We start from the raw sequence: 23024 nt of genomic DNA on the forward strand, positions 1-23024 counted from the left end.
TTATATGCAGGGTTGTATACCACACCATGTATACTTAACAATGTCCTCTACAGCATGTACTAGGTTTTAGCAAGAATCATGTACAGTGCGAAAGGATGACCTGCATTACATAACCACGAATCACTGCATCTTAAGACTGAGCACAGGAGAGGCATTGGCATTATTTTGTTCCTAGAGTGATCAAGTTAGCATTTGTGTTTCTATGTGCCAATTGTGACAAGACTACAACCCACTTATTGGATTTCTAGCCATGTATCTTGCATCAATGTGCTGAGAGCGCAAATCAGTCAGGGATAACAGGAACACGGCAAGAATCAATGGGAACTTCTAACGGACATGTCTGCTATTCTTTGTAAATAAATTGTGTTACAGAGCGCAATCCGACAACTGAATTGATGTGCGGTTTTCACTGTAAACATAACAAATCAATACAGAAATGTAGAGTTAAATTGCACTTTTTGGTCTCTATAGTCTACGGTGAGGGTTTTTTACAATAGAAAGGACATTGCAATTTTGCGAGATTGAAAACTAACTACAGCGAGTAAAATCCCAGAATCTCCTTATTCAATCAATCTCCAAAGAAATCATTAAGTGTATGAACAATGTATGTAGACTAAAAATCTGCCTAAAAAGTGGTGCAAATCGGGCACATCTGTGTTTTTTTTTTTTTTAGACAGATGGGCACAATTGTAAATCTGGGCCAGAGACAGTGTGTCTACTTTATCAATCTGCGTTCATTACAGGTCTACATCTGTATGCATTTCCTTACCTGGACTGTTGCCTTGGACTCCAGACTATTAGCAGTTGATGTAAGGTCAACGTAGGCACCAGCGATAGCAATTTCCCCAGTCTCTTTCACCTGGAAAAAGGGCATAACTTTTTCAGCTAGAACTCAAGCAAGAAAAATAGCATTTTAAGTCACTTAATCTTAGTTGAAGTCATCTCCTGTGACATTTCATGACATGTCTCCTCTTACAATGCACACAGATCAATAAGCCTTATCCCTCGCAAGAGAACATTGCCATCATTCAATAAATGATAAAAGGTCAAATGTCTTACACATCTTTAATGACTTGTTCTCTAAATGTGCAATTGTCTGTTCACAACCAATTTCCTGTGCTTTTTTTTTATATTTTTTATGGACAAAAACTTGACATGGGTGTTTAACATGTTAAAAATGTAAAATATGGTCTGTGCGTTCAGTATGCTGCATTTCAGCTATGTTGGTCATATATAACCAGAATTCAGTTATTGTTCATTGCAAAGATTATGCTCTTTAACCAAGAGGACCTGATTATCAAAATATGAAGTGTACCCCACGAGGAACTCGTCTTGAGGTTAAGGTCAATTATACCCATTATTTGAAATCTAAAGTGAAGAACATCAATTTTCTTGACAACATGGCAGTCTTCAAAAAGGCCATGTATGTTAGAACCAGGAAAATTGGCAAGCATAAGGCTCTGAGCAACTTTGACAAGTGCCAAATTGGGATAGCCTAGACTACTAGAACACATCAAAAATATGAAGTCTAGAAGAGCTAGTGTAGTACAAACAGCTAAATTATTAATGATCGCTATTTAAAAAAATAAATAAAAAAATAATGTAATTATGTTAGACACTGTCAAAACACAAAGGGTCAATTAAAAACTCAGGGGAGAACGGGGGCTTTAGTTCTCCCTGCCTCAAATTATTTTATTGGCTGCAGCAGGTTACTGTGATCACAGTGATTGGCTGCAGTGGTGATCTGTGTGCATGATGTGTCTCCTACGCAGCCAGGAATACAAATAGCGGTGGGGAGGACTGCAAAGCAGCGATGAAAACAGCAGGGGAGTAAAAGGGGTGACAATTGCTTTGTGTTATTTTAGCTCATGTACAGGGGCTACCTGAGTTTTCATGCGACTCAGACGAGTGTGTGTGTGTGTATGTATATATATATATGTGTGTGTGTGTGTGTGTGTGTGTGTGTGTGTGTATATGTATGTATGTATATATGTATATATGTATGTATGTATGTATGTATGTATGTATGAATACACACACATACTGGGAGGAATGTGTTCAATCAGCTACAGCTTTGTTGGATATTTATGCATTTAAACACAAGGAATTAAAATGTCAAAACTTAACATTGTCTACATGTCTCAGCATGAACGGTAGGCTTTATGGACCATCAAAAAGCAGGACAGTTCTTTCCTTGTATCATCTCTTGCAACATCTAATAAATACTCTATTGTAAAGGCTATTCACTATATTAGGAGGCTAGTTCTGAAGCTATGAACATCTCTCACATTATACAAAAGCAAATAGCGGCTTTATTCTGGAACAATAGCGCCGCAACACAGATACCGTAGATCTGTGTGTCTGGGGTTTGCAAGATCACATTATAAGCTTAAGTTTCACTGGAGAATAGTTTCATGCCTTTGCCAGAGTTTCTTTTTTTTTTCAGGTGCTGCAAAGTAATAGCACAAAACAAAAGGCGATGGAATATCTAAAATGTTCGGGTAAATGACAGAATTTACGCTTACAAGACAAAGGATGAAGCCATCCAAACAAAAACTGCATGCCATGTAAAGCAGGTATACAAAGAGAAGAGGAAAACCACACAGTATCAAGACAAGCACCAGTTTCTACTGACCTTCGTCTGTAGGTGAATTCTGTTGCCCTCTTTCCACATTTCAGTTTGTAAAGTTTGCCCAGGCAAGACTGGCTTCACAAAGCGCACCTTGAAAGACAAAACAAGTTTAAGCTAAAATTCCTACTGAGGTGTAGAAGCAACATGCATAGATGTCATCTGATCACACTATTCTTCAACTGGCCATAATCAACCTTTGATTTAGGTTGGTCAAACCTGCTAATTTCAGCGAGAATGGCGGACCAGCTAATGCGAGGGAGCATAACGTTTTATGGGTGGGGGCCACAGTATCAGACTCAACCAATGACAAGGGTCAAAAATAAAATGTAAAGGGGTATTCACAAATGAAATACTGTATTTATGGCACAGTGAACATACAGTATATATCATTAATGTCTAGTTCCAGTTCCAGGACTCCCATCTAGTGGGGGAATACATGAAAAACATTTGAGAATCCACAAGGCATAGACATGCATGTCTGTTACCAGATGTTTGGGGGCTGCACAGAATGGTATCAAGGGCCGCATGTGGCCCCCGGGCTGCAGGTTGTGCACCCCTGATCTAAGGTGTACGGGAGGGGGTGTCCCAAACTTCTTCCAATGGCAAAACAATAGAAGAAAGAAGGATCGGCTGTTGGATTTCAATATGCTTAATTGTTTCGCACTCAGGGAGATGAGCCACCCCATAGAAGCTGGAATCACTTCTCTCTTCTCCCCATTCAGAGCCCATGCAAACTTGGCCAAGCATGCATGTGCATTGGGGAGGTAAAAGGGACAGCCAACACCCAAATACACACTTGTCCATCTAAACTGTTTATTTCCAATGGCCACCCTAAGGATACCATTACCAGTGTGACCTAACTGGTGTGATGATTTATCATTGACAAACCTTTAATGTTAAAGTATTCCAATAAAAGATATATAGAGCATATCTCTACATTATGCCATTAATGTATTTTTTCTAAATACTCCTTTAGCTGAAAAGCTGACAAGTGGTGACCGCATCCAAAGTTCTCTAGAACTTATTTCTAACATCTCCCACATAAAGCATACTCTTCAACCCATTGGTCGCTACGTGAAGCAGGATTTTCTTGCAACCTTCCTTAAAATTGACTTTTAATGCAAATGCTAATTAGCACTTAAGTGCACTGTGGGGAGGAGAGCTTCTTGGTGTACCATACTTCAGGCCCTTTCCCCTCCATGCACCTTCCACTCTTGCTTGATTGATGGGGCCAGGCTTTCCTCAACTCATCATGCCTGGGAAAAACTGCACGGTTAGTTCAAACCTCTGCGCATGTACTCCCTGGCCCTGTACCGCCTCAGACTGTACTACACAGGCGATTGAGTTCACACGAATGTTGCATATTAATTAAAACCAGGTAGAATTTGGCACAGTACAATTATAATATGGGGAGGCAGCCCAACCAAGCATTGGTTTAAAAGGACACACTACCTCCAGTTCAATTCTTGATCATATGAAAGATCTCTGCTTTGTGTTTGAACTGAAATAATCTTGCTTACAGCCAGTGGCTACATACATTCTTGGCAATCCTCAGATTTTTTTTTCAGAGCCGACCGATTACTTTAAAATAAATAAGCTTACCTTACCTGTCTATGCCCTTCTGACCCAGCGCTGCGGCTCTACATTCTCTGCTGGGATGCAACCATGACACATTTTGGCTGCACTGGTGACATGTATACCACTACAACAAATTTCTGTATCCGTGGTCTGGTGCTATTCACCCTCAAGGGTATATGGGACACCATCAATGTAGCCAAAACAATATGTGTCTCAGTTGCAGCCTGGTGGAGAGGGCAGGGTTGGATCAGATTTTTTTTGGGGTATCTCAGGGTTTTATTATAGGTTTATTATTTAATTACAATTCATGTTACAGTTTCCTACTCAAGCAAATGCTTAATTTGCCTTTTATTACTAAATATTTCCTAACAACCTAAAAAATAAAAACCCCGCTGCACCATACTTTCACTGTAATCAAGCCCTGCCAATGACCACTGAAAGTAGACATCAACATTATTAAATCATCCAGACTGATGTTTTTCTTGTAGAAGATAAATCTACGGTAAGTGATTTCATATTTAGCAATCTTACAAATACAGACAAAATGCCAAGTACTGTACCTTAATTGCTTTAAACTTGGTTACATCGTTATTTGCAAAGTGCTTCAAAACATTCCGGGCGGAAAATCCAAAAGTGCACAGACCATGTAATATGGGTCTTTCAAACCCTGTGGAGAGGAACCATTGCAAGGTGCAACATCAACAAAGACATTGAGGTGCCAAAAAAGTTCATTCATCTTGTTCTAGAGTCTTTACCGTGTTCATTGACTGTGCCTTAAATGTTTACCATTATAATTTGATTTTTTTTTAATATAAATGGGTATAGTAGGGGAAAAAATGAACGTAAAAAATAAAAAAACATAAGTACAGAAACCTGCACCGAAATGGATGCGGACAGTCTAATCGGATAACCACAGGCAAGAACAAGATGCTCATATGCACAAAACAGATCTCAAATTGTGCTGAAAAACTAATCTATGTAACAAAGAAGCAGCCTAGTGGGGCAGAATTATCCGATGTATGCGTGAAGATGTTCAGTGTTGAGTTTATGATTTTAGGAAAAATAAAATAATCAGCAAAGTCAAGGCTGATCTTTAGGATATGCAGGCTATATGGCTGTTCAAGGAGCATCTCCTTATTCCAATGAGGGGGACACCACTGGCCTTTCAGTTTACAAAGACAACCTACTGTATATGTCTTCTTCTAACTTCTGTGAAGGAAGCAATCCAAAAGTTGACGGCTTTGCTATCTATAACTATCGTGTACACCCTTGTGCTGCCTGAAAAAGGCCTCATGAGAGAGAAGAAACCTTACATGTAGGTGAATAAAGTAGCCATTCTTTTCACTGAACTATTGGAGCTCTGTCTACTTTTGTACGTCTGGATCAAGTGGACATGAAGCCGGGGTCCTGAGGTTTGCACCCATATTTGAGATATATAATGTGTGATAACAGCTCTTAGCTTTACTTTTACACTTTAGGTTTAAAGGTGTTTTAGTAGATGTGATCCACTAAGAACAAGGGAGAAAAGCATCATGGACGACTGTTCTCTAAAAGTTAATATCACAGAGCACTCCGTTACAAGTCTATAACAAACTTCACCTGCTCAGACCCTTACATGTAATGCAATATACAGAAGGAATCTGCTAGCCTCTTCTAGGGCTGTGGCAGGACCTTTAACTACAAAGCCAATATGAGGCTACACAGGTGGCAAAGTTGTATGAACCTATGTTGCCAAGCATGTAATACAATAACTTCAGACATAATGAAATATCACATTCCATTGGAAACCTCTAAGGCAAGCATGTCAAACTCAAAGGCTAACATGGGCCAAAAAAACAAAATTTAAGTTTATGTGGGCCGCATCAAAAAAAAAATATTTTTTTTTACAATATAATGCAGACGGATCCGTTCTGAACGGATCCACCGTCTGCATTATATGAGCGGCTCTGAACGCAAGTGTGAAAGTAGCCTTAGGGGCGAGAACCTAGGATCTTTCATCCCTTGTCCTATTCAGCTCTATCAGGGTGAATAGGACTTCACACTGTCCCTGCTGCTCTGTGCCTTGTGCACACAGCATCAGGGATGTTACCATGGCAACCAGGGCTTCTGTAGCGTCCTGGCTGCCATGGTAACTGATCGGAGCCCCAGGCTTACACAGCTGGGGCTCCGATCAGAAGCTGCCACTGCACCACCAATGAGGGGGAGGGGAGAGGTCCCTGTGGCCACTGCCACCAATGATTTTAATACTGGGGGGGTTGAGAGGGGCTGGCGCACTGTGCCACCAATGATTTTAATGGGATGGGGGGGTTGAGGGGGGGGGGCACACTGCACCACCAATGATAAATTACCCCTTTATACAGGAGGCTGGTACTGGCAGATCAGCAGTTAACCCCTCAGGTGCGGCACCTAAGGGGTTAACTGCCTCTGATCGCAGCTCCCTGTCAGCGGCAGGGTGCCGGCAATGCGATTCTGCTGCCGGCACCCGCCTCCTGTATTGTGTTAAAGACTGACTTTCACTATCAGGCCACACAGAGCAGCGCCCAGCGATGTCTCAGCACTCACCATTAGTCCTGGGCGCCGCTCCGTTCGCCTGCAGTGCTCCATTACCGTCTCCTCTCCTGCTCCACATGCTGCTGATTACTATCGGAGCGATGGGAGGAGACATCAGCTTCACTAGTGGGCGTTCCTTCTTCCTGGCTGTAGCGCTGTCCAATCGCAGCGCAGGGAGAAGGAACGCCCACTAGTGAAGCTGATGTCTCCTCCCATCGCTCCGATAGTAATCAGCAGCATGTGGAGCAGGAGAGGAGACAGTAATGGGGCACTGCGGGTGAACGGAGCGGCGCCCAGGACTAATGGTGAGTGCTGAGACATCGCTGGGCGCCGCTCTGTGTGGGAAATGGGAATAGTCCTATCATTGGTGGCTCAGTGCGCCCGCCCTCCCCTCCTCCGCCCCTCTCTCCTCATTGGTGGCGCAGTGCGCCCGCCCCTCCCCCCCCCCCCCTCTCTTCTCATTGGTGGCAGCGGCAGCAGCACAGGGGGAGGGAGGACAGCTTCCTTCTCCCTGTGCTGCTGAGAGAACATGAGCACGCCGATAGCAGCGCGCTCATGTTCAGAGATACTAGACTGCCGGGCCGCAAAGATATTCATTGCGGGCCGCATGTTTGACACCCATGCTCTAAGGCATCTGGTAGACATTTCAGGAACGATCAGGTTTTGATTAAGTTTCTGAAGCTAAGTTCGCAAATGGTTAAAGGGGTTACCCAACCCCTAAAATGCCTCACCATACACCTTCAGAAGTGATGCGTGTGCTGGGAGGTGAGGCAAGTACAAGCTCTGAGGAACCAGGGCGTATGGGGAGGCATTTTATGGGTTGTATAACCTTAAACAAGCAGCAGAATGTTTCCTATATACTTTCCCAAGTTCACACCTGATTTTGGCTTCAAAACTGCATAAAAAAAATAAATCCTGTGAGTGGGCATCCTAATGGATCTTCTACCATTTTGCTCACTTACCTCCCATTGCAGCAAAGCTGGGATCAATGTGCAGAGGATTCCAATCACCACTGAGGCGGTAAAGAGCAGCCTGTGGGAGGAAGCAGCAAACGCATCAATCAAAGCTAGATCTAATTCAATCAAAAATGTGTCTTGGCGTCTACTTGACCACGGATGCAACACATTTCTACTTTAATGAAGCACACTTAATTAAGTTTAATTAAAATGAAATGTTCTGCACTAATCAGAACTTAATTAGCAGGAGTCTGTTAATCTTAAAGGGAATATGTCTGCATAAAATCACCTGCTGTTAAAACCACTTATTTTTAAATAATTTGATAATTTTTAATTTTCCATGTCACTTTTTATATTTAAACTAAAACCAGAAATCCATTTATCGCACTGGCTACTATGTCTAATAATTGGCGCCACTTCTTGGTTTGTAAAGATCACTTTATTGCAGTTAACTCATTCTGATCCTGCCTGTAATGCCATCACCTCTGTGTATAGTTAAGACCGGATTCACCATTCACAATAGGCGATTGTCAAATCTTATCTATTCTTTCCTTGTACAATGACCTCTTCACAGGTCATAGAACATGCCCAGAAAACTCCCCCATGTAAGTCAATGAGGTCCCCTCCTGTCCATCGTCTCTACGGACCATAGGGCTGCCGTAAAGCAATTATTTTTTTTGCTTTCTAAATGCTGTTCAGGCAAAATGGCCGCCCCCGTAATCATGTTCAAACCATAAAATAAAAATCTACGATCTGAAAATAAAAATTTATTAGAAAAAATAAAATAAAAAAAGGATATGTGCTACTATCTGATTTTAACTGTGACATTGCCTTTAAGGCCATCTTCACACCTGCAAGAACAGCATGATTAGAGAGGACGGTGCACTTGTGCATATAGCAACTGTTACTGGCCTGAGATTCAGTCCTGTTCTGAGGTTTAAATTAGACCCACGATTTAGACCAGGCATGCTCAACCTGCGGCCCTCCAGCTGTTGTAACACTACAGCTGGAGGGCCGTAGGTTAAGCATGCCTGATTTAGAGTAATCGGTTGCTGTGGTCGCACAGTCCTCACCCATCCCCCTGCCTCTGCTAAAGCCACAGGTCTAAGGGATTCTGTGTAGGCAGGTGTGAATATAGGGGGCAATGAACCTGGACTCTCAGGCTCTCTTTAGTGCCTCTAGCCCTCATGCTCAGTTCCTTGAGATCCTAGGTGGAGGGGAGAGAGGACCCTCTTGCAACATTAAAGGGGATAAAAGAATGCCCCCGATATGCCTGGGCCCCTCATACTGAATCTACTGCCGCTTCTCCCTGTGCGCGGAAAAAAAACATCCGTGTCGGGGGAGCAGGACAGCCTCCCTAGTGTGACCCACGTTACTAGGGAGGCTCGTCCCAGTCACCACCTACCATTGGCTGCAAACCCCCAACAGATGTCTTCAACTGCACACAGGGTGAAGCAGCGGCAGGTTGTGTGGGGACCAGGAGCAGAGCAGGGAACGGGGAGCCAGGTAAGTAGATTCAGCGTGAGGTGCCCAGACACATAGGGGCATTTTTTTTAGTCTAGGACAACTCCTTTAAGCTGGGAATAATTTCTCAATAGCTTCGGCCAGACGATCATTCAGCTGACGGCTCTCTCCTGACTGACTAACTTCTTCTCCAAACACTTATATGTTCGCCTTGGTGGCCAATACACTAATGTGAATGGGAACCTTAGTGCCAAGTATAGATTGTCTATATTTTCAGACTATAAAGGTAGTGGACATATAGGACTATGATTTTGGAAGTATATGTAACCAAGTATCTGAATGGGGCAGAATGGCAGCTCAGTAGTTGGCACTGGTGCCTTGCAGCACTGGGGTCAGAGGTTCAAATCTTACTAAGGACATAATCTGCATGAAGTTTGTAGGTTCTCCCTGTGTGGGGGTTTCCTCCAGGTTCTCCGGTTTCCCCTCATACTCCAAAGACCTACCGATCATGAACTTAGATTGTGAGCTCCACTGAAGACAATGGCTGTAAAGCGCTGCAGAATATGGCAGCTCTGTATACTGCTACTATCACACTGGCGTTTTGGTTTCAGTTTACTGAGATCCGTTCAGGGCTCTCACAAATGGTCCAAAACAGATCAGTTTTGCCCCAATGCATTCTGAATGGAAAAGGATCCGCTCAGAATGTATCAGTTTGCCTCTGTTCCGTCTCCATTCCGCTTCGGAGGCAGACATCAAAACGCTGCTTGCAGCGTTTTGGTGTCTGTCTGACGAAACTGAGCCAAACGGATCCGTCCTGACACACAATGTAAGTCAATGGGGACAGACCCGTTTTCACTGACAATAGAAAACGGATTCTTCCCCACTGACTTTCAATGGTGTTCAAGACGTATACGTTTTTGGCTGTTACAAACTGATCCCTTCTGAACAGATGCAGACAGTTGTATTATCTGAACGGATGCGTTTGTGGAGATCCGTGACGTGTGTGGAGATCCGCGAGTGTGAAAGTAGCCTGAATAATACTAGTTACAGCTATACTTGTATTTCATTGTGTTTAAGGTGCTTTTCTTACATCTTATAAAATCTGATTCATGGTAATACTGAGGCTACAGGTATTGTAGCTGAGGTATAGAGACAGTTGATTCCACGCACTAGGATGTTAAGGGGAATACTGTCTTATCTAATGATTATTCATATCTTTTAGGAATATTATACTGGAAAGTCAACCAGGAGAAATTAAAGAGGTTCTCCAGCCCTTTAACTTAAATTAGTAGTTATATAAAAGAGCTTCTACATGTTTTGAAAAATACCCGATGGAGCCGTCTCTGCTACGCTCGATGCCATCTCTTCCCCTGGATTCTGAGCAGATGTGGCCCCTTTTCCTGTTCAGCTGCATTATAGTTAATTCAGCTGAACAGGAAAGGACGAGGATGCATCTGGTCGGGACCCGGCAGCCAAGACGGCAGCATCAGGGATAGGTGTAACGCCCCAGAGTGGCATTACCACTTCTACATCCCTGCTACTATGGACTAATAGTGTCATCCTATGTATTTATTTCCAGGTCCTGTATAATGTGCATTTCCTATTTTGCAACTGTGTTAATACGTAATGTGCCTGGTTCACCAGCAGGTGGCAGCAAACATGGCAGAGTTACAGGTATATAAGAATGGAGTTTTCCATTCTAATACCCTCTGTGGAGGAGTGGGCAAGTACCACTTCCTGCAGCAAGGGTAGAGTTCAGTTCCTAGTCAGTCTAGCTTACCCCCTGCTAGGGGAAGAAAGCAGGTGCACGTCCCTGTTGGACGAGCCCCGTCTAGGCCTGCTAGAGCACCTTCAGCTCTGCTGGATATAAAGGCCACTGTTTGGAGTCTCTAAAGCTAGGAGTTCTCCCTGGCATAATTAAGAGACAGACCAGACTACAAAGTGAAGTGCAGCATAAAGAAGCAGAGTTCTATAATCTGCCTGTCAGTACAGCAGAGCCAAAGAGCAACAGATGTAGCAGAGAGGAGTTTGCCTGCAACCAAGATAAAGTCTGAACTGTTGGAGAAATGTTTATTCAAGTAAAGCAGTTATTGAACTTTGTCAAGATAATTCTTTAAATCCCTCAATTATTCCCCCTATTTTTTCTGCTTTCGGAAAGCCTGGGGTCCAGCGTATCCAGGTAGGAGCACCGTGACATGTGCACAAGTACACTGAAAGGGATATTTAGGCCACTCTACACCACTCTGGCATTCCTACACCTGGGTACCATCTACCACAGTATCACTAAAAGGGGCCCTGTGCCCTTGTTGCTTCACTGTAACTGGAGTCATGAAAAACCATGTACTTTAAGGGACCCCCTTGCTATGCACCCGACTGCATTGGTACTACATAAAAGCGCTTCCTTCCACAGGTTTATATGAACCACTAATTAAAGGGGCTGCCCACTGTTTATATTGATGACCTATCCTGAGGATAGGTCATCAAAATCCAAAATCAGATCGGTGAACCTATTCGCCTATCAGCCGTTTGAAATGAATGTAGCGCTCATACGACTGCTGCCTTCTCTTCTCACCTGCTATCCATACCAACTGCAGCAGCAAACAGGTGCAATTCCAACTCTGCCATCCCCTTTCACTTCAACAGGAAGGTACCATCCCATTGAAGTGAAATGGGACAGCAGAGATTGCAACGATGAGCAGGTAAATTGAGAACACAGCACACATACAAGCCCTGCATTCTCTTCAGACAGCTGATCGACGGATGGGTCATCAATATAAAACCAGTGGGGTCTCCAAGTTAAATGGCCAGAGAATCACAATTTAGGGATACAGGATATTAATATTGGTTATCAGTTATAACAATGAAAAATAAAAACAAAAAGGTTGCAAATCAGTGATGGCAATTAAACCAGAGACTCCGAGAGTTACTAAGTTGTGAACAGATTTTTTTTTTATCGTCACTACAGAGCATGGTACTGGCTGGTTTAGATGCCATAAGAGCTAGGGGACTGACTGGTTCTTAGGGACTCAGAGGGTGTATGAAAATGGACGTTAGCAAATCTGAATACTACATTCCCATGGAGCACTGGCTGAAAAAAAAAGTCTCAAGACTGGAGGGTCTCGTAAAGGAGAAATATGAGAAACAGTACCCCCACCCCAAGGATGCATTTCATCCGGCCAACCAGTTGCCTGATCTGTACCGAATAGAGGCAAAACCCTCCCAAAACAACTGTCTACAGAGACTACTAAGTAACCCTAAATTAGAGCATTTGAGATGCACTCTGGTGCTCCTAATCAATGTACCCCCAAGGGGTTAATATCCACGCGTGGTTGAGAGACTAGACACTGACACAGAAGTTGGTCAAAGCAATCTCTAACTTTTATTACAGAGTAAGTGGTATATGTATCTTCAGAACAGGGCAGTACTTTGAGGCCCAGGCATTATTTCATTGGCTCAAAAGGAAGAAGAGATGAGCTAGCACCCTGGCTTCTGCGCACTACTTTGGAATGTGAACTAATGAAAACATCTGGTTATCGTCGCCATTTTGTATTGGAGTTTATCCTAACAAGAATACTGCATACGTCATGTGTGACACTTTAAGGAGGTGCTTCTCTATAGGCAGTGAATAATAGGTATATATCATCAACCCATATGATTGGCTTATGCATTCCTCCACAGTCTATATGACTACCTTGGGACACCTGTACAAAGATGAGAAAACAGACACTTCTCACAGCACAGCCCTTTGCTGCCCCCCCCCCCCTCTTCGCCAGTCTTGTAACAAAAAGGGGGGTGGGAGGCACTTGAACAAGAAAAAAAATTAACTCATTACAATCCTAGAGATACAAAAATATAGAATAAAATTCACACATCTTTAACACTACTCCAAAAGGAAGAGCAAACTAATTTGGGAGTCTAGTTCTGGAAGAGTTAATTTGCATACCTCCTCCGCATACAACCAATCTGAAAATAAGTCTACATACTTCCGCCAATGAGAGCCAGCGCCTCTCCCCAGAAATGCATTAAAGTCCAAATTCAGAGGGTCGTAATCTTGGCGTATTTTGGAGATTGTATTAGGGCTGTTTCACACGAGCGGATGCCGTGCGTGGCATCCGCTCCGTGAAAGTGCCAAGACCCGATGCAGACTGCAGAGGCACGGAGCATTAACATGATTGATAATGCTCCGTGCCTCTCTGTGATCTCTTTACTACAAAATCACAGTGACAACTTTATCTCACTGTGATTTCGTAGTAAAGAGATCACAGAGAAGCATGGAGCATTATCAGTCATGTTAATGCTCCGTGCCTCTGCAGTCTGCATCGGGTCTTGGCACTCTTTCACGGAGCGGATGCCACGCACGGCATCCGCTCGTGTGAAACAGCCCTTACAGAAGCAAATCCCTGCCCAAGCACACGTCTAGTGACCCAAAACTAACAGCATAATTAGGATCTATTCAAATTAAACAATGTGTTAAATGATTCCTTAGAAATTAATTTATTTACAAAGTAAATCAATAAGATGTTTGCCCCATTTCAGCATGTGCGCTAAAAGGTTTCCTTTTTCAGTAGAAGTGAATTAAGTCTCCAGCTCGAGCCCCATCACAGCCTTCTACATATCGTGTATTCTATAGGAGAGTACTCCAGGCTGCATTAGCCTTCATTTAATTAATGATGTAGTATACTATAGTCCTGTGTGGCTTTCCCATAGATTCAGGACGCTGCTGGCGGAAAGGCACACTGCATAATCGGCTGCTATCCCTGTAATTACAATACTGCAGACCTACAATGATGTGCCTACACTGCTGCCTATGTCAGAGAAAAAAACGCTGTAACGCTGCAATTACTGTAAAGCTCTAAAGATTGTTTTTATAGTGAATGTGGCCTTTTTTGTAAAGCACAATCATCTGTTTACCCAACTGTGAAGAGTACAAGGCGCGCGCAGTTGTATGCCACCTAATGATCAATACTGCATTTAAATAGGGGGGATAAAAAGCTAAAAAAATAAACACGACATGTAGCAATATTGTCATCTGACAATTTCTCAGGCTGAATCTGAGCTCTATAGTCCTCTTCTTTCTGCTGATGTCATATTTGATTATATCACTGGAGAGATGACACCGCTAAAAGATGCAAATACAGATGTCGATTTCTTTCATAGAAAAGCAAAAAAAAAAAGCTTAATTAGCAGAAGTTTACTTCTCAGTGTGACCCACTGTGTCCCGATTATCGGGTTACACTGCCACCAGTTCAGAAGATGCTTAAGAGTATTGTTTGCTTGATTAAAGGAGTTTTCTGAGATTTATTTATTTTTTTAAACTAATGACCTATCCTCAGGATAGGTCACCAGTATCTGATCAGTGGGGGTCCAACACCCGGGACCTCCGCTGACCAGCTGTTTGAGAAGGCAGCAGAGCTCCGCCTTTCCTAGGCCAGTGCATGTTCATCGATCACGTGGCCTAGGAGCATTCAAGTCAATAGGGCTGAGCTACAAGCATCCAGCTCCACCATCAATTTAATACATGTGGTATTTGCAACAAATTTTGGCCATCCAGGTATCTGTGTAATCAGCAGGTCCAACCCTACTAGGCAGCATGCCCGTTAGGGTTGATCCTGCAGACAGGTGCTCTTTAAGCCCATAGTACACATATTGCTTTAGATAAAAAGGAAAATGGGGAAGGGGTAATATTACTATTAAGCTGGGTAAAGAACATGCCATTCTTCCTTGTGATGGGGCCTACCAAGTGCATCCTAGAGTCGTGTTCAGTAACTGGTAATTTCCCTCAATTTGGTGTCCATCTTGGCTCTGTACGGGCAGCATGTGTATGGCTTTATCCACACAGATTTTCTTTTCACACAAATGCAGCTCACAATGTTCATATAATTCAATTCCCTACAAACATCTCTCTCCCCTCAGGTGCAGTCTGTAGCCGTCTTCATGTCGGCCCTGTTAACCCAATTCAGCTAGGGAGGTGAATGATCTGTTCCCTTTATACATGCATAGGAGGTTTTGTTTTTTTATAGCAACTTTAATGTAAAGGCCCATTACACAGGAAAAGGATTGGGGCAATTATGGGGAACCAAGGAACGAATCCTCATAAATGCCTGCAGTGTCAACTTGCCTCTGCCACTAAGAACTCTTTCACACAAGCGAGTTTTCCACGCTGGTGCAATGCGTGAGGGGAACGCATTGCACCCACACTGAATCCGGACCCATTCATTTCTATGGGGCTGTGCACATGAGCAGTGATTTTCACGCATCACTTGTGCGTTGCGTGAAAATCACAGCAAGCTCTATATTGTGCGTTTTTCACGCAACGCAGGCCCCATAGAAGTGAATGGGGCTGCGTGAAAATCGCAAGCAGCCGCGGATTTTCACGCACGATTGCTAGGAGGCGATCGGAATGGGGAACCGATCTTTATTATTTTCCCTTATAACATGACTATAAGGGAAAATAGCATTCTTAATACAGAATGGCAAGTAAAAAAAAAAGAAATTTCAAAAATTTAACTTGCCTTATCCATTTGTTCGCGCAGCCCGGCTTCTTTCTCCTTTTATCCTGGGAGGAAAAGGACCTTTGGTGACGTCACTGCGCTCATCACATGATCCATCACCATGGTGATGATCATGTGATAGACCATGTGATGAGCGCAGTGACAAAGGTCCTTTTCCTTCCAGGTCTTCAAAGAAAAAGAAAGAAGCCAGGCTGTGCGAACAAGTGGATAAGGAGAGTTACATTTTTTTATTTTTTATTTTTAACCCCTCCATCCCTAATTTACTAAGCATTTAGTATTAAGAATGCTATTATTTTCCCTAATCACCATGTTATAAGGGAAAATAATAAAATCGACACAACACCTAACCCAAACCCAAACTTCTGTGAAGAAATCAGGGTTCAGATCTGGGTACCAAACATGCAGATTTTTCTCACGTGCTTGCAGAACGCATTTTCCCACGACGCACCCCATCTGGCCCTCACACGCGACGCCCATGTGAAAGAGGCCTAATGGGTAAACGCAAATCCCTTCTGTTGACTAGAGGTAAAGGTGACTTCACGATGTGGCGTTTGTTGCAAAAATTTCTGGCACTGAAAATCAGTCACAAAAAGTGAGACAAGTGCAGAAATCCATGTGCTTGCTGGAACAAATTTTCAGTCGCGGAAATTTCTGTGACAAAATCTTCAGTGTGAAGGCACCCTTAAGGCTTTACTACATACAGCGATGTAGAAAGCAGTTGTCGAGAGGGAAGCATTCCTTCCCGGCAATCACCTGCTCATTAACAGAGGAGACCGCTGCTATTACATGCAGAGATCTTCTCCACGGTATAGGGAGGACCAATCTGTAATGCAATCGCTCTTCCCCTGACTAGTTGTTTTCTGGCAACAGATCGTTAGATCATTAAATGGCCTGATCTACCGCCGGCAAAAGATTAAGCCAGTTTAAAAATTTGGATTGCCCAATTAACGAGCATTTAGTGTTCATCGGGTAATTATCGGCGGTGTTACACTGCCGGATCATAGCTAAAGAATGTTACTACGAACGCTCATTAGCGATGATCTGGCAGACTAATGCTTGCTCCTCGAAAAATGAAAATCAAAGCAGTTGACATTTAGAGGATATAATTAGATTTAGATTTTTAACCTCATTTAGTTCTTTAGTATACCAAGCAAACGCATACGTTAAACGGATGCCATACAGTGGTATCTGTTCATCACAGAGTTCCACTGCAAAAATAAAAGGAATAATTTTCTTTACCTGCAGGATATAAAACGTGATGAGCTGCGTTTTTATATGTATATATATTTTTACGTATAAATGTCAAATGGAGGAATTAACCATTATGTAAACCCACCCTAAGGGCTCATGCACCCGATCGTATTTATTTTGCGATATGCAAAAAATACAGATAACGTCCACATGCATTCCATATTTTGAAGAAAGGAACAGCAAGCCCCTAATAGAACAGTCCTATCCTTTTCCGTAATGCGGACAATCATAGAACATGTTCTATTCTTTTGTGGAACGGAAACAGAATGCGGAACGGACACTGAAAGAAAATAAGTGTGTGCATGAACCCTAAGGGCTTATGCACATGAGCATATGTATTTTGCGGTCTGCAAAACACAGATCTGAGAAAAAAAAAAAAAAGAAAGAAAAAAAAAAAAAAACACCACACAGGTGCCATCCGTGTGAGGTCTGTGTTGCATCTTTTTTGCGGATCTATTGCAACTGTCCTTGTCTGCAAAACAGAATAGGACATTTTTTGCGGAACTGACTTATTTCAGTTCTTTTCAAGCCCCATTGAAATAAAGGGTTCTGCATACAGACCCATAAAAAAAAAAAAAAAAAAAAAAAAAAAGGATAAATGTTTGTGTGCATGAGCCTTAAGAGTGGTAAAAAGATTCAATTCTAGGTACAGCGCTATTGATCGTCCAATATCAATTCTGTGCTTGACTATTGCAGAAGAGCCAATCAGCTCACTTTATTATAGTCCTCAATCAATTACTCTGCAAGATTGACTTCAAGTCCAGTAAAACTCGTAAAGTATTCCCTTACAAACCATTTGCTGAGTCCAGCCGGTCTCATAACAGAATATAGCCTGTGAGCCTTTTCTTCAGGTGTCAAAATATTACCTCTCGGTTCTCTCGTGGTTAGTTATCAAGATGGCCGTGATTCCTGGGCTAGCCTCACACTGTATAATTATTCTCATCAGAAGATTGTTAGTCCGTGGAAATTGCAGAAGACGGGCAATTGTCTCACTTTTTATAAGTATTACATGAAGAATGTATAAAGGAGCATTTGCACGCAGAAACCAGTGGCAGATTATCAGGACGGAGGCGGCTCGCTCGGTGGAGGAGACCACTACATTTACATGCAGAGACCACCTCCACAGTATTGTCCCCATATAGCTGCATTGTTTCTGGGCAGCAGATTGCCGTTTAGACAGCACAATCTGCTTCTCAGAAATGATAATTTGGGTGCCTGCATGGACGACTAGATCACCCGATGAATGGGTATTTCTCTCAATCGGGTGATCGGCACCTTTACACTGGCAGATTGTTAGGAACGAGCGTTCACCGGAATGTCTGTTCCCGATAATCTGTCCATGTAAATCCATCTTAAGGCTCAGCTTATATTTACGTTAAAAATGTCTGCCATGTCACAGGAGCAGAACACCGAAAATAGAATTTTAGATCCATCATACAACAGACATCGGCAGGGTCCAATGGATCCCAGTGTCTTATAATGGGAGTGCGGGGGTTCAGTTTTGGTGGGCATTGTTTCAATCAGAGTTTCCTCGTCAATATAATGAAGTCTCCGATGGCAGGTCCTAACGGAGTGGAAATGGCTTTAGGCTCTTATCAGATCTGCCAGGAATGGATCCCATTAGAAAGAGGTGTATTGTGCTGCATTCCCTTCAAACTTCAGTGACCCGCTAGCTCGGATCCCCCTTCCTCATCCACACAATACCATTCTAGTTTGAACAGCACAGACAAGAATATGACCTTTAGGCCTATTGCACACGAACGTGTGCTGGGGTCCGCAACGCATGGGCACTGACCGTGGGCCAGCCACATTCGGATCGCAACCCCATTCACTTGAATGGGGTCCGCGATCCGTCCGTTCTGCACAAAGATAGAACTTGTCCCATCTTTTTGCTGAACAAGAGCACGGAACGGAACCCCACAAAAGCACTCCGTAGTGCTTACGTTCCGCACCTCAGGATTTGCACACGGCCACGGGGGACACGCGGTTGTGTGCAAGAGGCCTTAATAGTAGATAAAATACACACAAATGCAGTTCTGAGTTTCATGACCGCCCTTCTGTAGCGGTTGCCACTATCTTATCCCGTTTGTCCCTTTTTAACATTCACAAATAAAAAATAAAATAAAAATCTAGATGAAACCTATGACCTTTGCTTCCTAAACCTAGACAAGACAACGAGCTCTGGTTCTATATTACCTTTAATAAGAAACGTATTTTTATTTTGTACCAGACTAGTCCTGTAAAACAGACAAAACGCATACCGAGCAATCCTTCCCAAATTCCACCTAATTATTTTAGTCAGGTTTATATTGCAAGTAGACAACCAAAGTACTTATGGGTCTACAGTCCTACGATTATGCTCCATTTTTACTGGTTATTGCTGTGGAATAATTACAATGTGCCTAAGGGAATTTTAACTTCATTTTATAGGCACTGGTAAGCTGAAGGGAAGCATATTATATCATGAGAAAATTGGTTTCAATGGGCAAAACTGCAGTTTAATAGTCTCTCTATATACACTGTCTAAAGACAGGAAAGCCACAAGACGGCTTTCAAATACAACCTAATATCTATGCACAGAAAACAAAGTACTTAGCAGAACCCACCCCGATCATGGTCACACTGTGTACAGAGTGGTGCTTGTCTTTCATCACTGCCTGTCACTGGCAAGCACTGCAGTGCAGGCAAAATACTATTCTTCACATATTCTGATCCAGCCAGCTCTTTATTTCATGTAGTAATATATCTCCTTAAGGGCTCATGCTCCAATTTTTTTTTTTTCCATTTCCAGTATTCAGATCCATTCGTTTCAATGGGTCCACAAAGTATACTCCGTATGCATTCCGTTTCCGTATGTCCATTCCGCAAAAAAACAAAACCAAAAACAAACATGTCTTATTATTCTAGGACAGTTCTACTATAGGTCGGACGCACACGGTCTGCATCAGTGTTTTGTGGACCGCAAGAGGCAACGGTTGTATGCATGAGCCCTAAACCTGGTAGAATCCGACAGGAGAACAAAAAAAGTGCCAGACAGGTATGGTTGTTTAGACTCCTCTAGAGCAGCGGTCTGCAGTGACTACTGAAGAATAGGGGTCCCTCCATCCAAATAAAGCATGGGGATAGGTGTGGGTTGTCTTTACAGGAAACATTTTAAGAAAAAAAGAAAAGCTGACTTCTCTCAATATCCTATTCCCCCATGATAGTAGTTTGAGAAATATATGCAGAGTTTGTCTAATGGGAGATGTTAATGGCAATTCAACAGTGCAGGTGCAGTGTACTCAAATAGAGCAGCCAGCACAGAAGATTTAGCATACCTGGGGTATAGCTTATGAAATGTGCAAAACCACAGAATTTCAACAAAGGCTATATTAGTACGTGCCCTTTAGGTATTTTACACACATTGGTTAACAATACCTAGAGAGTGGCCAACCGCTTCAATACTACTAAGACAAGAAAATTTAAGAGGCTCTGTCACCAGGATCAACCCTATTAAACCAGGTATACTGCCTGGTAGGGCTTATGATGCTGATTAAAACAATACCTTACTTTTGTCTGCCTATTCACATGCAAATGAGAGGTTTGAGCACCAGGAGGTGGGCTGAATCCTTTGAGCACTGCTTTCTAACACCCCACACTCTCCCCCTTGCCTTGATTGACAGAGCGAGACATCAGCCTAGAGGGCAGAGATGTGTCCTAGCATCTACATATACTATGTACTATGTACTTCAGCCTCACTACACTATGCTCAGAAAGCTAATATACATATTCCTACTTTATTTCACAAGCACAACATATGATTATAAAAAACAAATGTGTTAGCTTCTAAGCATAGATAAAAGAAAATAAAAAAAATCTCTATGTAGAAAGGCTATAGCTCAGTAAAAACTAGCTGATTTTGCATGTCGAAATCCCAGGTTCAAATCTTAGCAGAAACTTCAAAGTTTTTTCATTAGCTATTTTTTTCTTACACATCAAACCCATAATAAAAGACTATAATTTTCATATTGAGAATAATGTTTTTAGTCTTAAAACGCTAATATTGCTGGTTACTTTATGATCATATATTGTGCCTGCAAATAAACCAGTAATGGGTTTCTAACAAAAAAACTATGCTCAATATAGTAAGGCAGTTTATTGGTATTGTATAATATTTATTATAGTATAGCCCTTTATTATGGGTTAGATAAAAAAAAAAATATATATATATATATATATATATATATATATATACATACACACACATACATATATATATATAATTTATTTCCAGGGACTTTGAGACTAAGCACTTACCACACAGCTTATAAGCATAGAGGGAAAAAAAATAAAAATAAAAATAAAAAAACAACGTTTCTCTAACACATTGCTGATGTCTTTACAAGGAACTCCACCAAACTCTTCGGGCGAGTGAACAGCCTGTCTGATCCGTGCTGCCGCTAGTGCACACGTGCCCCCGGGACTACCGCTCCGGCGCCATTGACTATAGTGGGGGCGGGCTGGAGTTCTGGCGGCAGCATGGCAAACATGCCGAGAGGCGGCCAGAATAAAAGTATGACATGCTCATTAGCTTTCTGAGCAGATCTCAGTGTGGTGAACCTATAGTGCATATGGTATACGATACGTACTTTAGGGCACAGGTCTAGAACACAGCTTTTCCCTCAGTAAGCTGGTGTCTAGCCTTGTAAATCATAGGGAGGTGGGAGTGTGCAGATCACAGGGGGCATCACAAAGCAGTGCTCAAAGGATTCAGCCAGCCTCCTGGTGCTCAAATGTCTCATTTGCATATCAATAAAAACACATACCGTATTTACAACAGTTTGGTATACCGAAAAAAGTAAAAGGTATTGTTTTAATCAGCATGATGAGCCCTACCAGGCAGTATGCTTGGTTTAATAGGGTTGATCCTGGTGATTGAATCTCTTTAAATTAAATTCTAAAACACAAGTTACTGTAAAGATCAAGCCAGGAGAAGGTGTACACAGCCCATGCATTTTTACCAATCATCTGATATCAGCATCTTTATACTGCCAATACTGATAGAATTCTTCATTTATTTTGTCCACAAACAAAAGTACATTAGCAAATACACAAGTCTACAAAAATAGGAATAAATATATTACTTTTAAAGAGAAAAATTATCAATTTAATTTCATGCCTTTAAGGGCATATATACATGGTTTGTCTAAGGACTGTTTTCTTAGACATGTTTATAATTTACTTAAAGAAAGAGCTTGTGGCAACTGGTAAGAAGTATATAAAATGTGACAACTTACTGGCCCTAGAGCTTTACAAACCTCAAAAAACCTCTTCAACATTGAGGTGCTGACAGAAAAAAAATAAAGTGTACACAAATTAGAATTCTATAACGGAGAGAAAGAATCAACTTTGTCACACGAGACAGAGGTTTATGAATATTTCACTTTGCAAAGTGACTGTGGGACGGTAACACTGAATACATAAATGTTTGATATGAAACAAGCTACTTCGTTTGTATACAAATATATGTTCTTGGAATAAGAAAAAAAGATGTTAAAAATCTGGCAAATAATGTACTCATCACTAAAGAAAAAATAAAAGCATTTGTAAACCACATTGAGACCATGGACAAAGAGGGAACAGCTAAACTGCTTGAATGACATACAGTATATAAAATGCTTGTATATAAAGCATTTCTGAGATGTTTGCATCATAGAGGCAGCCCATTTAGTACATACAAGGCAGTGAAATAGAGGGGCGCAAAGAGCTTGTTGACCCAATGCTCCTACCCAACTCCGCTCCTAGGTCCCTAGTTATTTAGATGGTTATTGTTCAGATCTATAACCTGAGAGACTACATGAGAGCGGGAGATTCCCCTCACATAGGTGTGCCACTGAAGACTGGGTTAAATCTCAGATCGTTAGAAACCCTGAGAGACCACGTGTGAGAGGGAGACTCCGCTCAAACAGGTGTGCGGCTGAAGACCAGGTTATCTCAGATCGTTAGAAACCCTGAGAGACCACGTGTGAGGGAGACTCCGCTCAAACAGGTGTGCGGCTGAAGACCGGGTTCTTCAGATCGTTAGAAACCCTGAGAGACCAC

At 42.3% G+C, this 23024-nt stretch overlaps 1 protein-coding gene across 1 annotated transcript in view; it reads right to left on the minus strand.

The window, feature by feature from the left end:
- HSD17B4 (hydroxysteroid 17-beta dehydrogenase 4) overlaps positions 1-23024 on the minus strand; it is a 242657-nt gene that overhangs the window by 40880 nt on the left and 178753 nt on the right. Inside the window, exons 18-21 of the mRNA XM_044275890.1 lie at positions 7723-7792; positions 4771-4877; positions 2636-2722; positions 770-859 (exon numbers count right to left, since the gene is read on the minus strand). Of these exons, the coding sequence (XP_044131825.1) occupies positions 770-859; positions 2636-2722; positions 4771-4877; positions 7723-7792 (354 nt within the window). The remainder of the gene's footprint in view (positions 1-769; positions 860-2635; positions 2723-4770; positions 4878-7722; positions 7793-23024) is intronic.

Source organism: Bufo gargarizans, chromosome 1, assembly GCF_014858855.1.
Source record: "Bufo gargarizans isolate SCDJY-AF-19 chromosome 1, ASM1485885v1, whole genome shotgun sequence".
Classification (NCBI taxonomy): domain Eukaryota; kingdom Metazoa; phylum Chordata; class Amphibia; order Anura; family Bufonidae; genus Bufo; species Bufo gargarizans.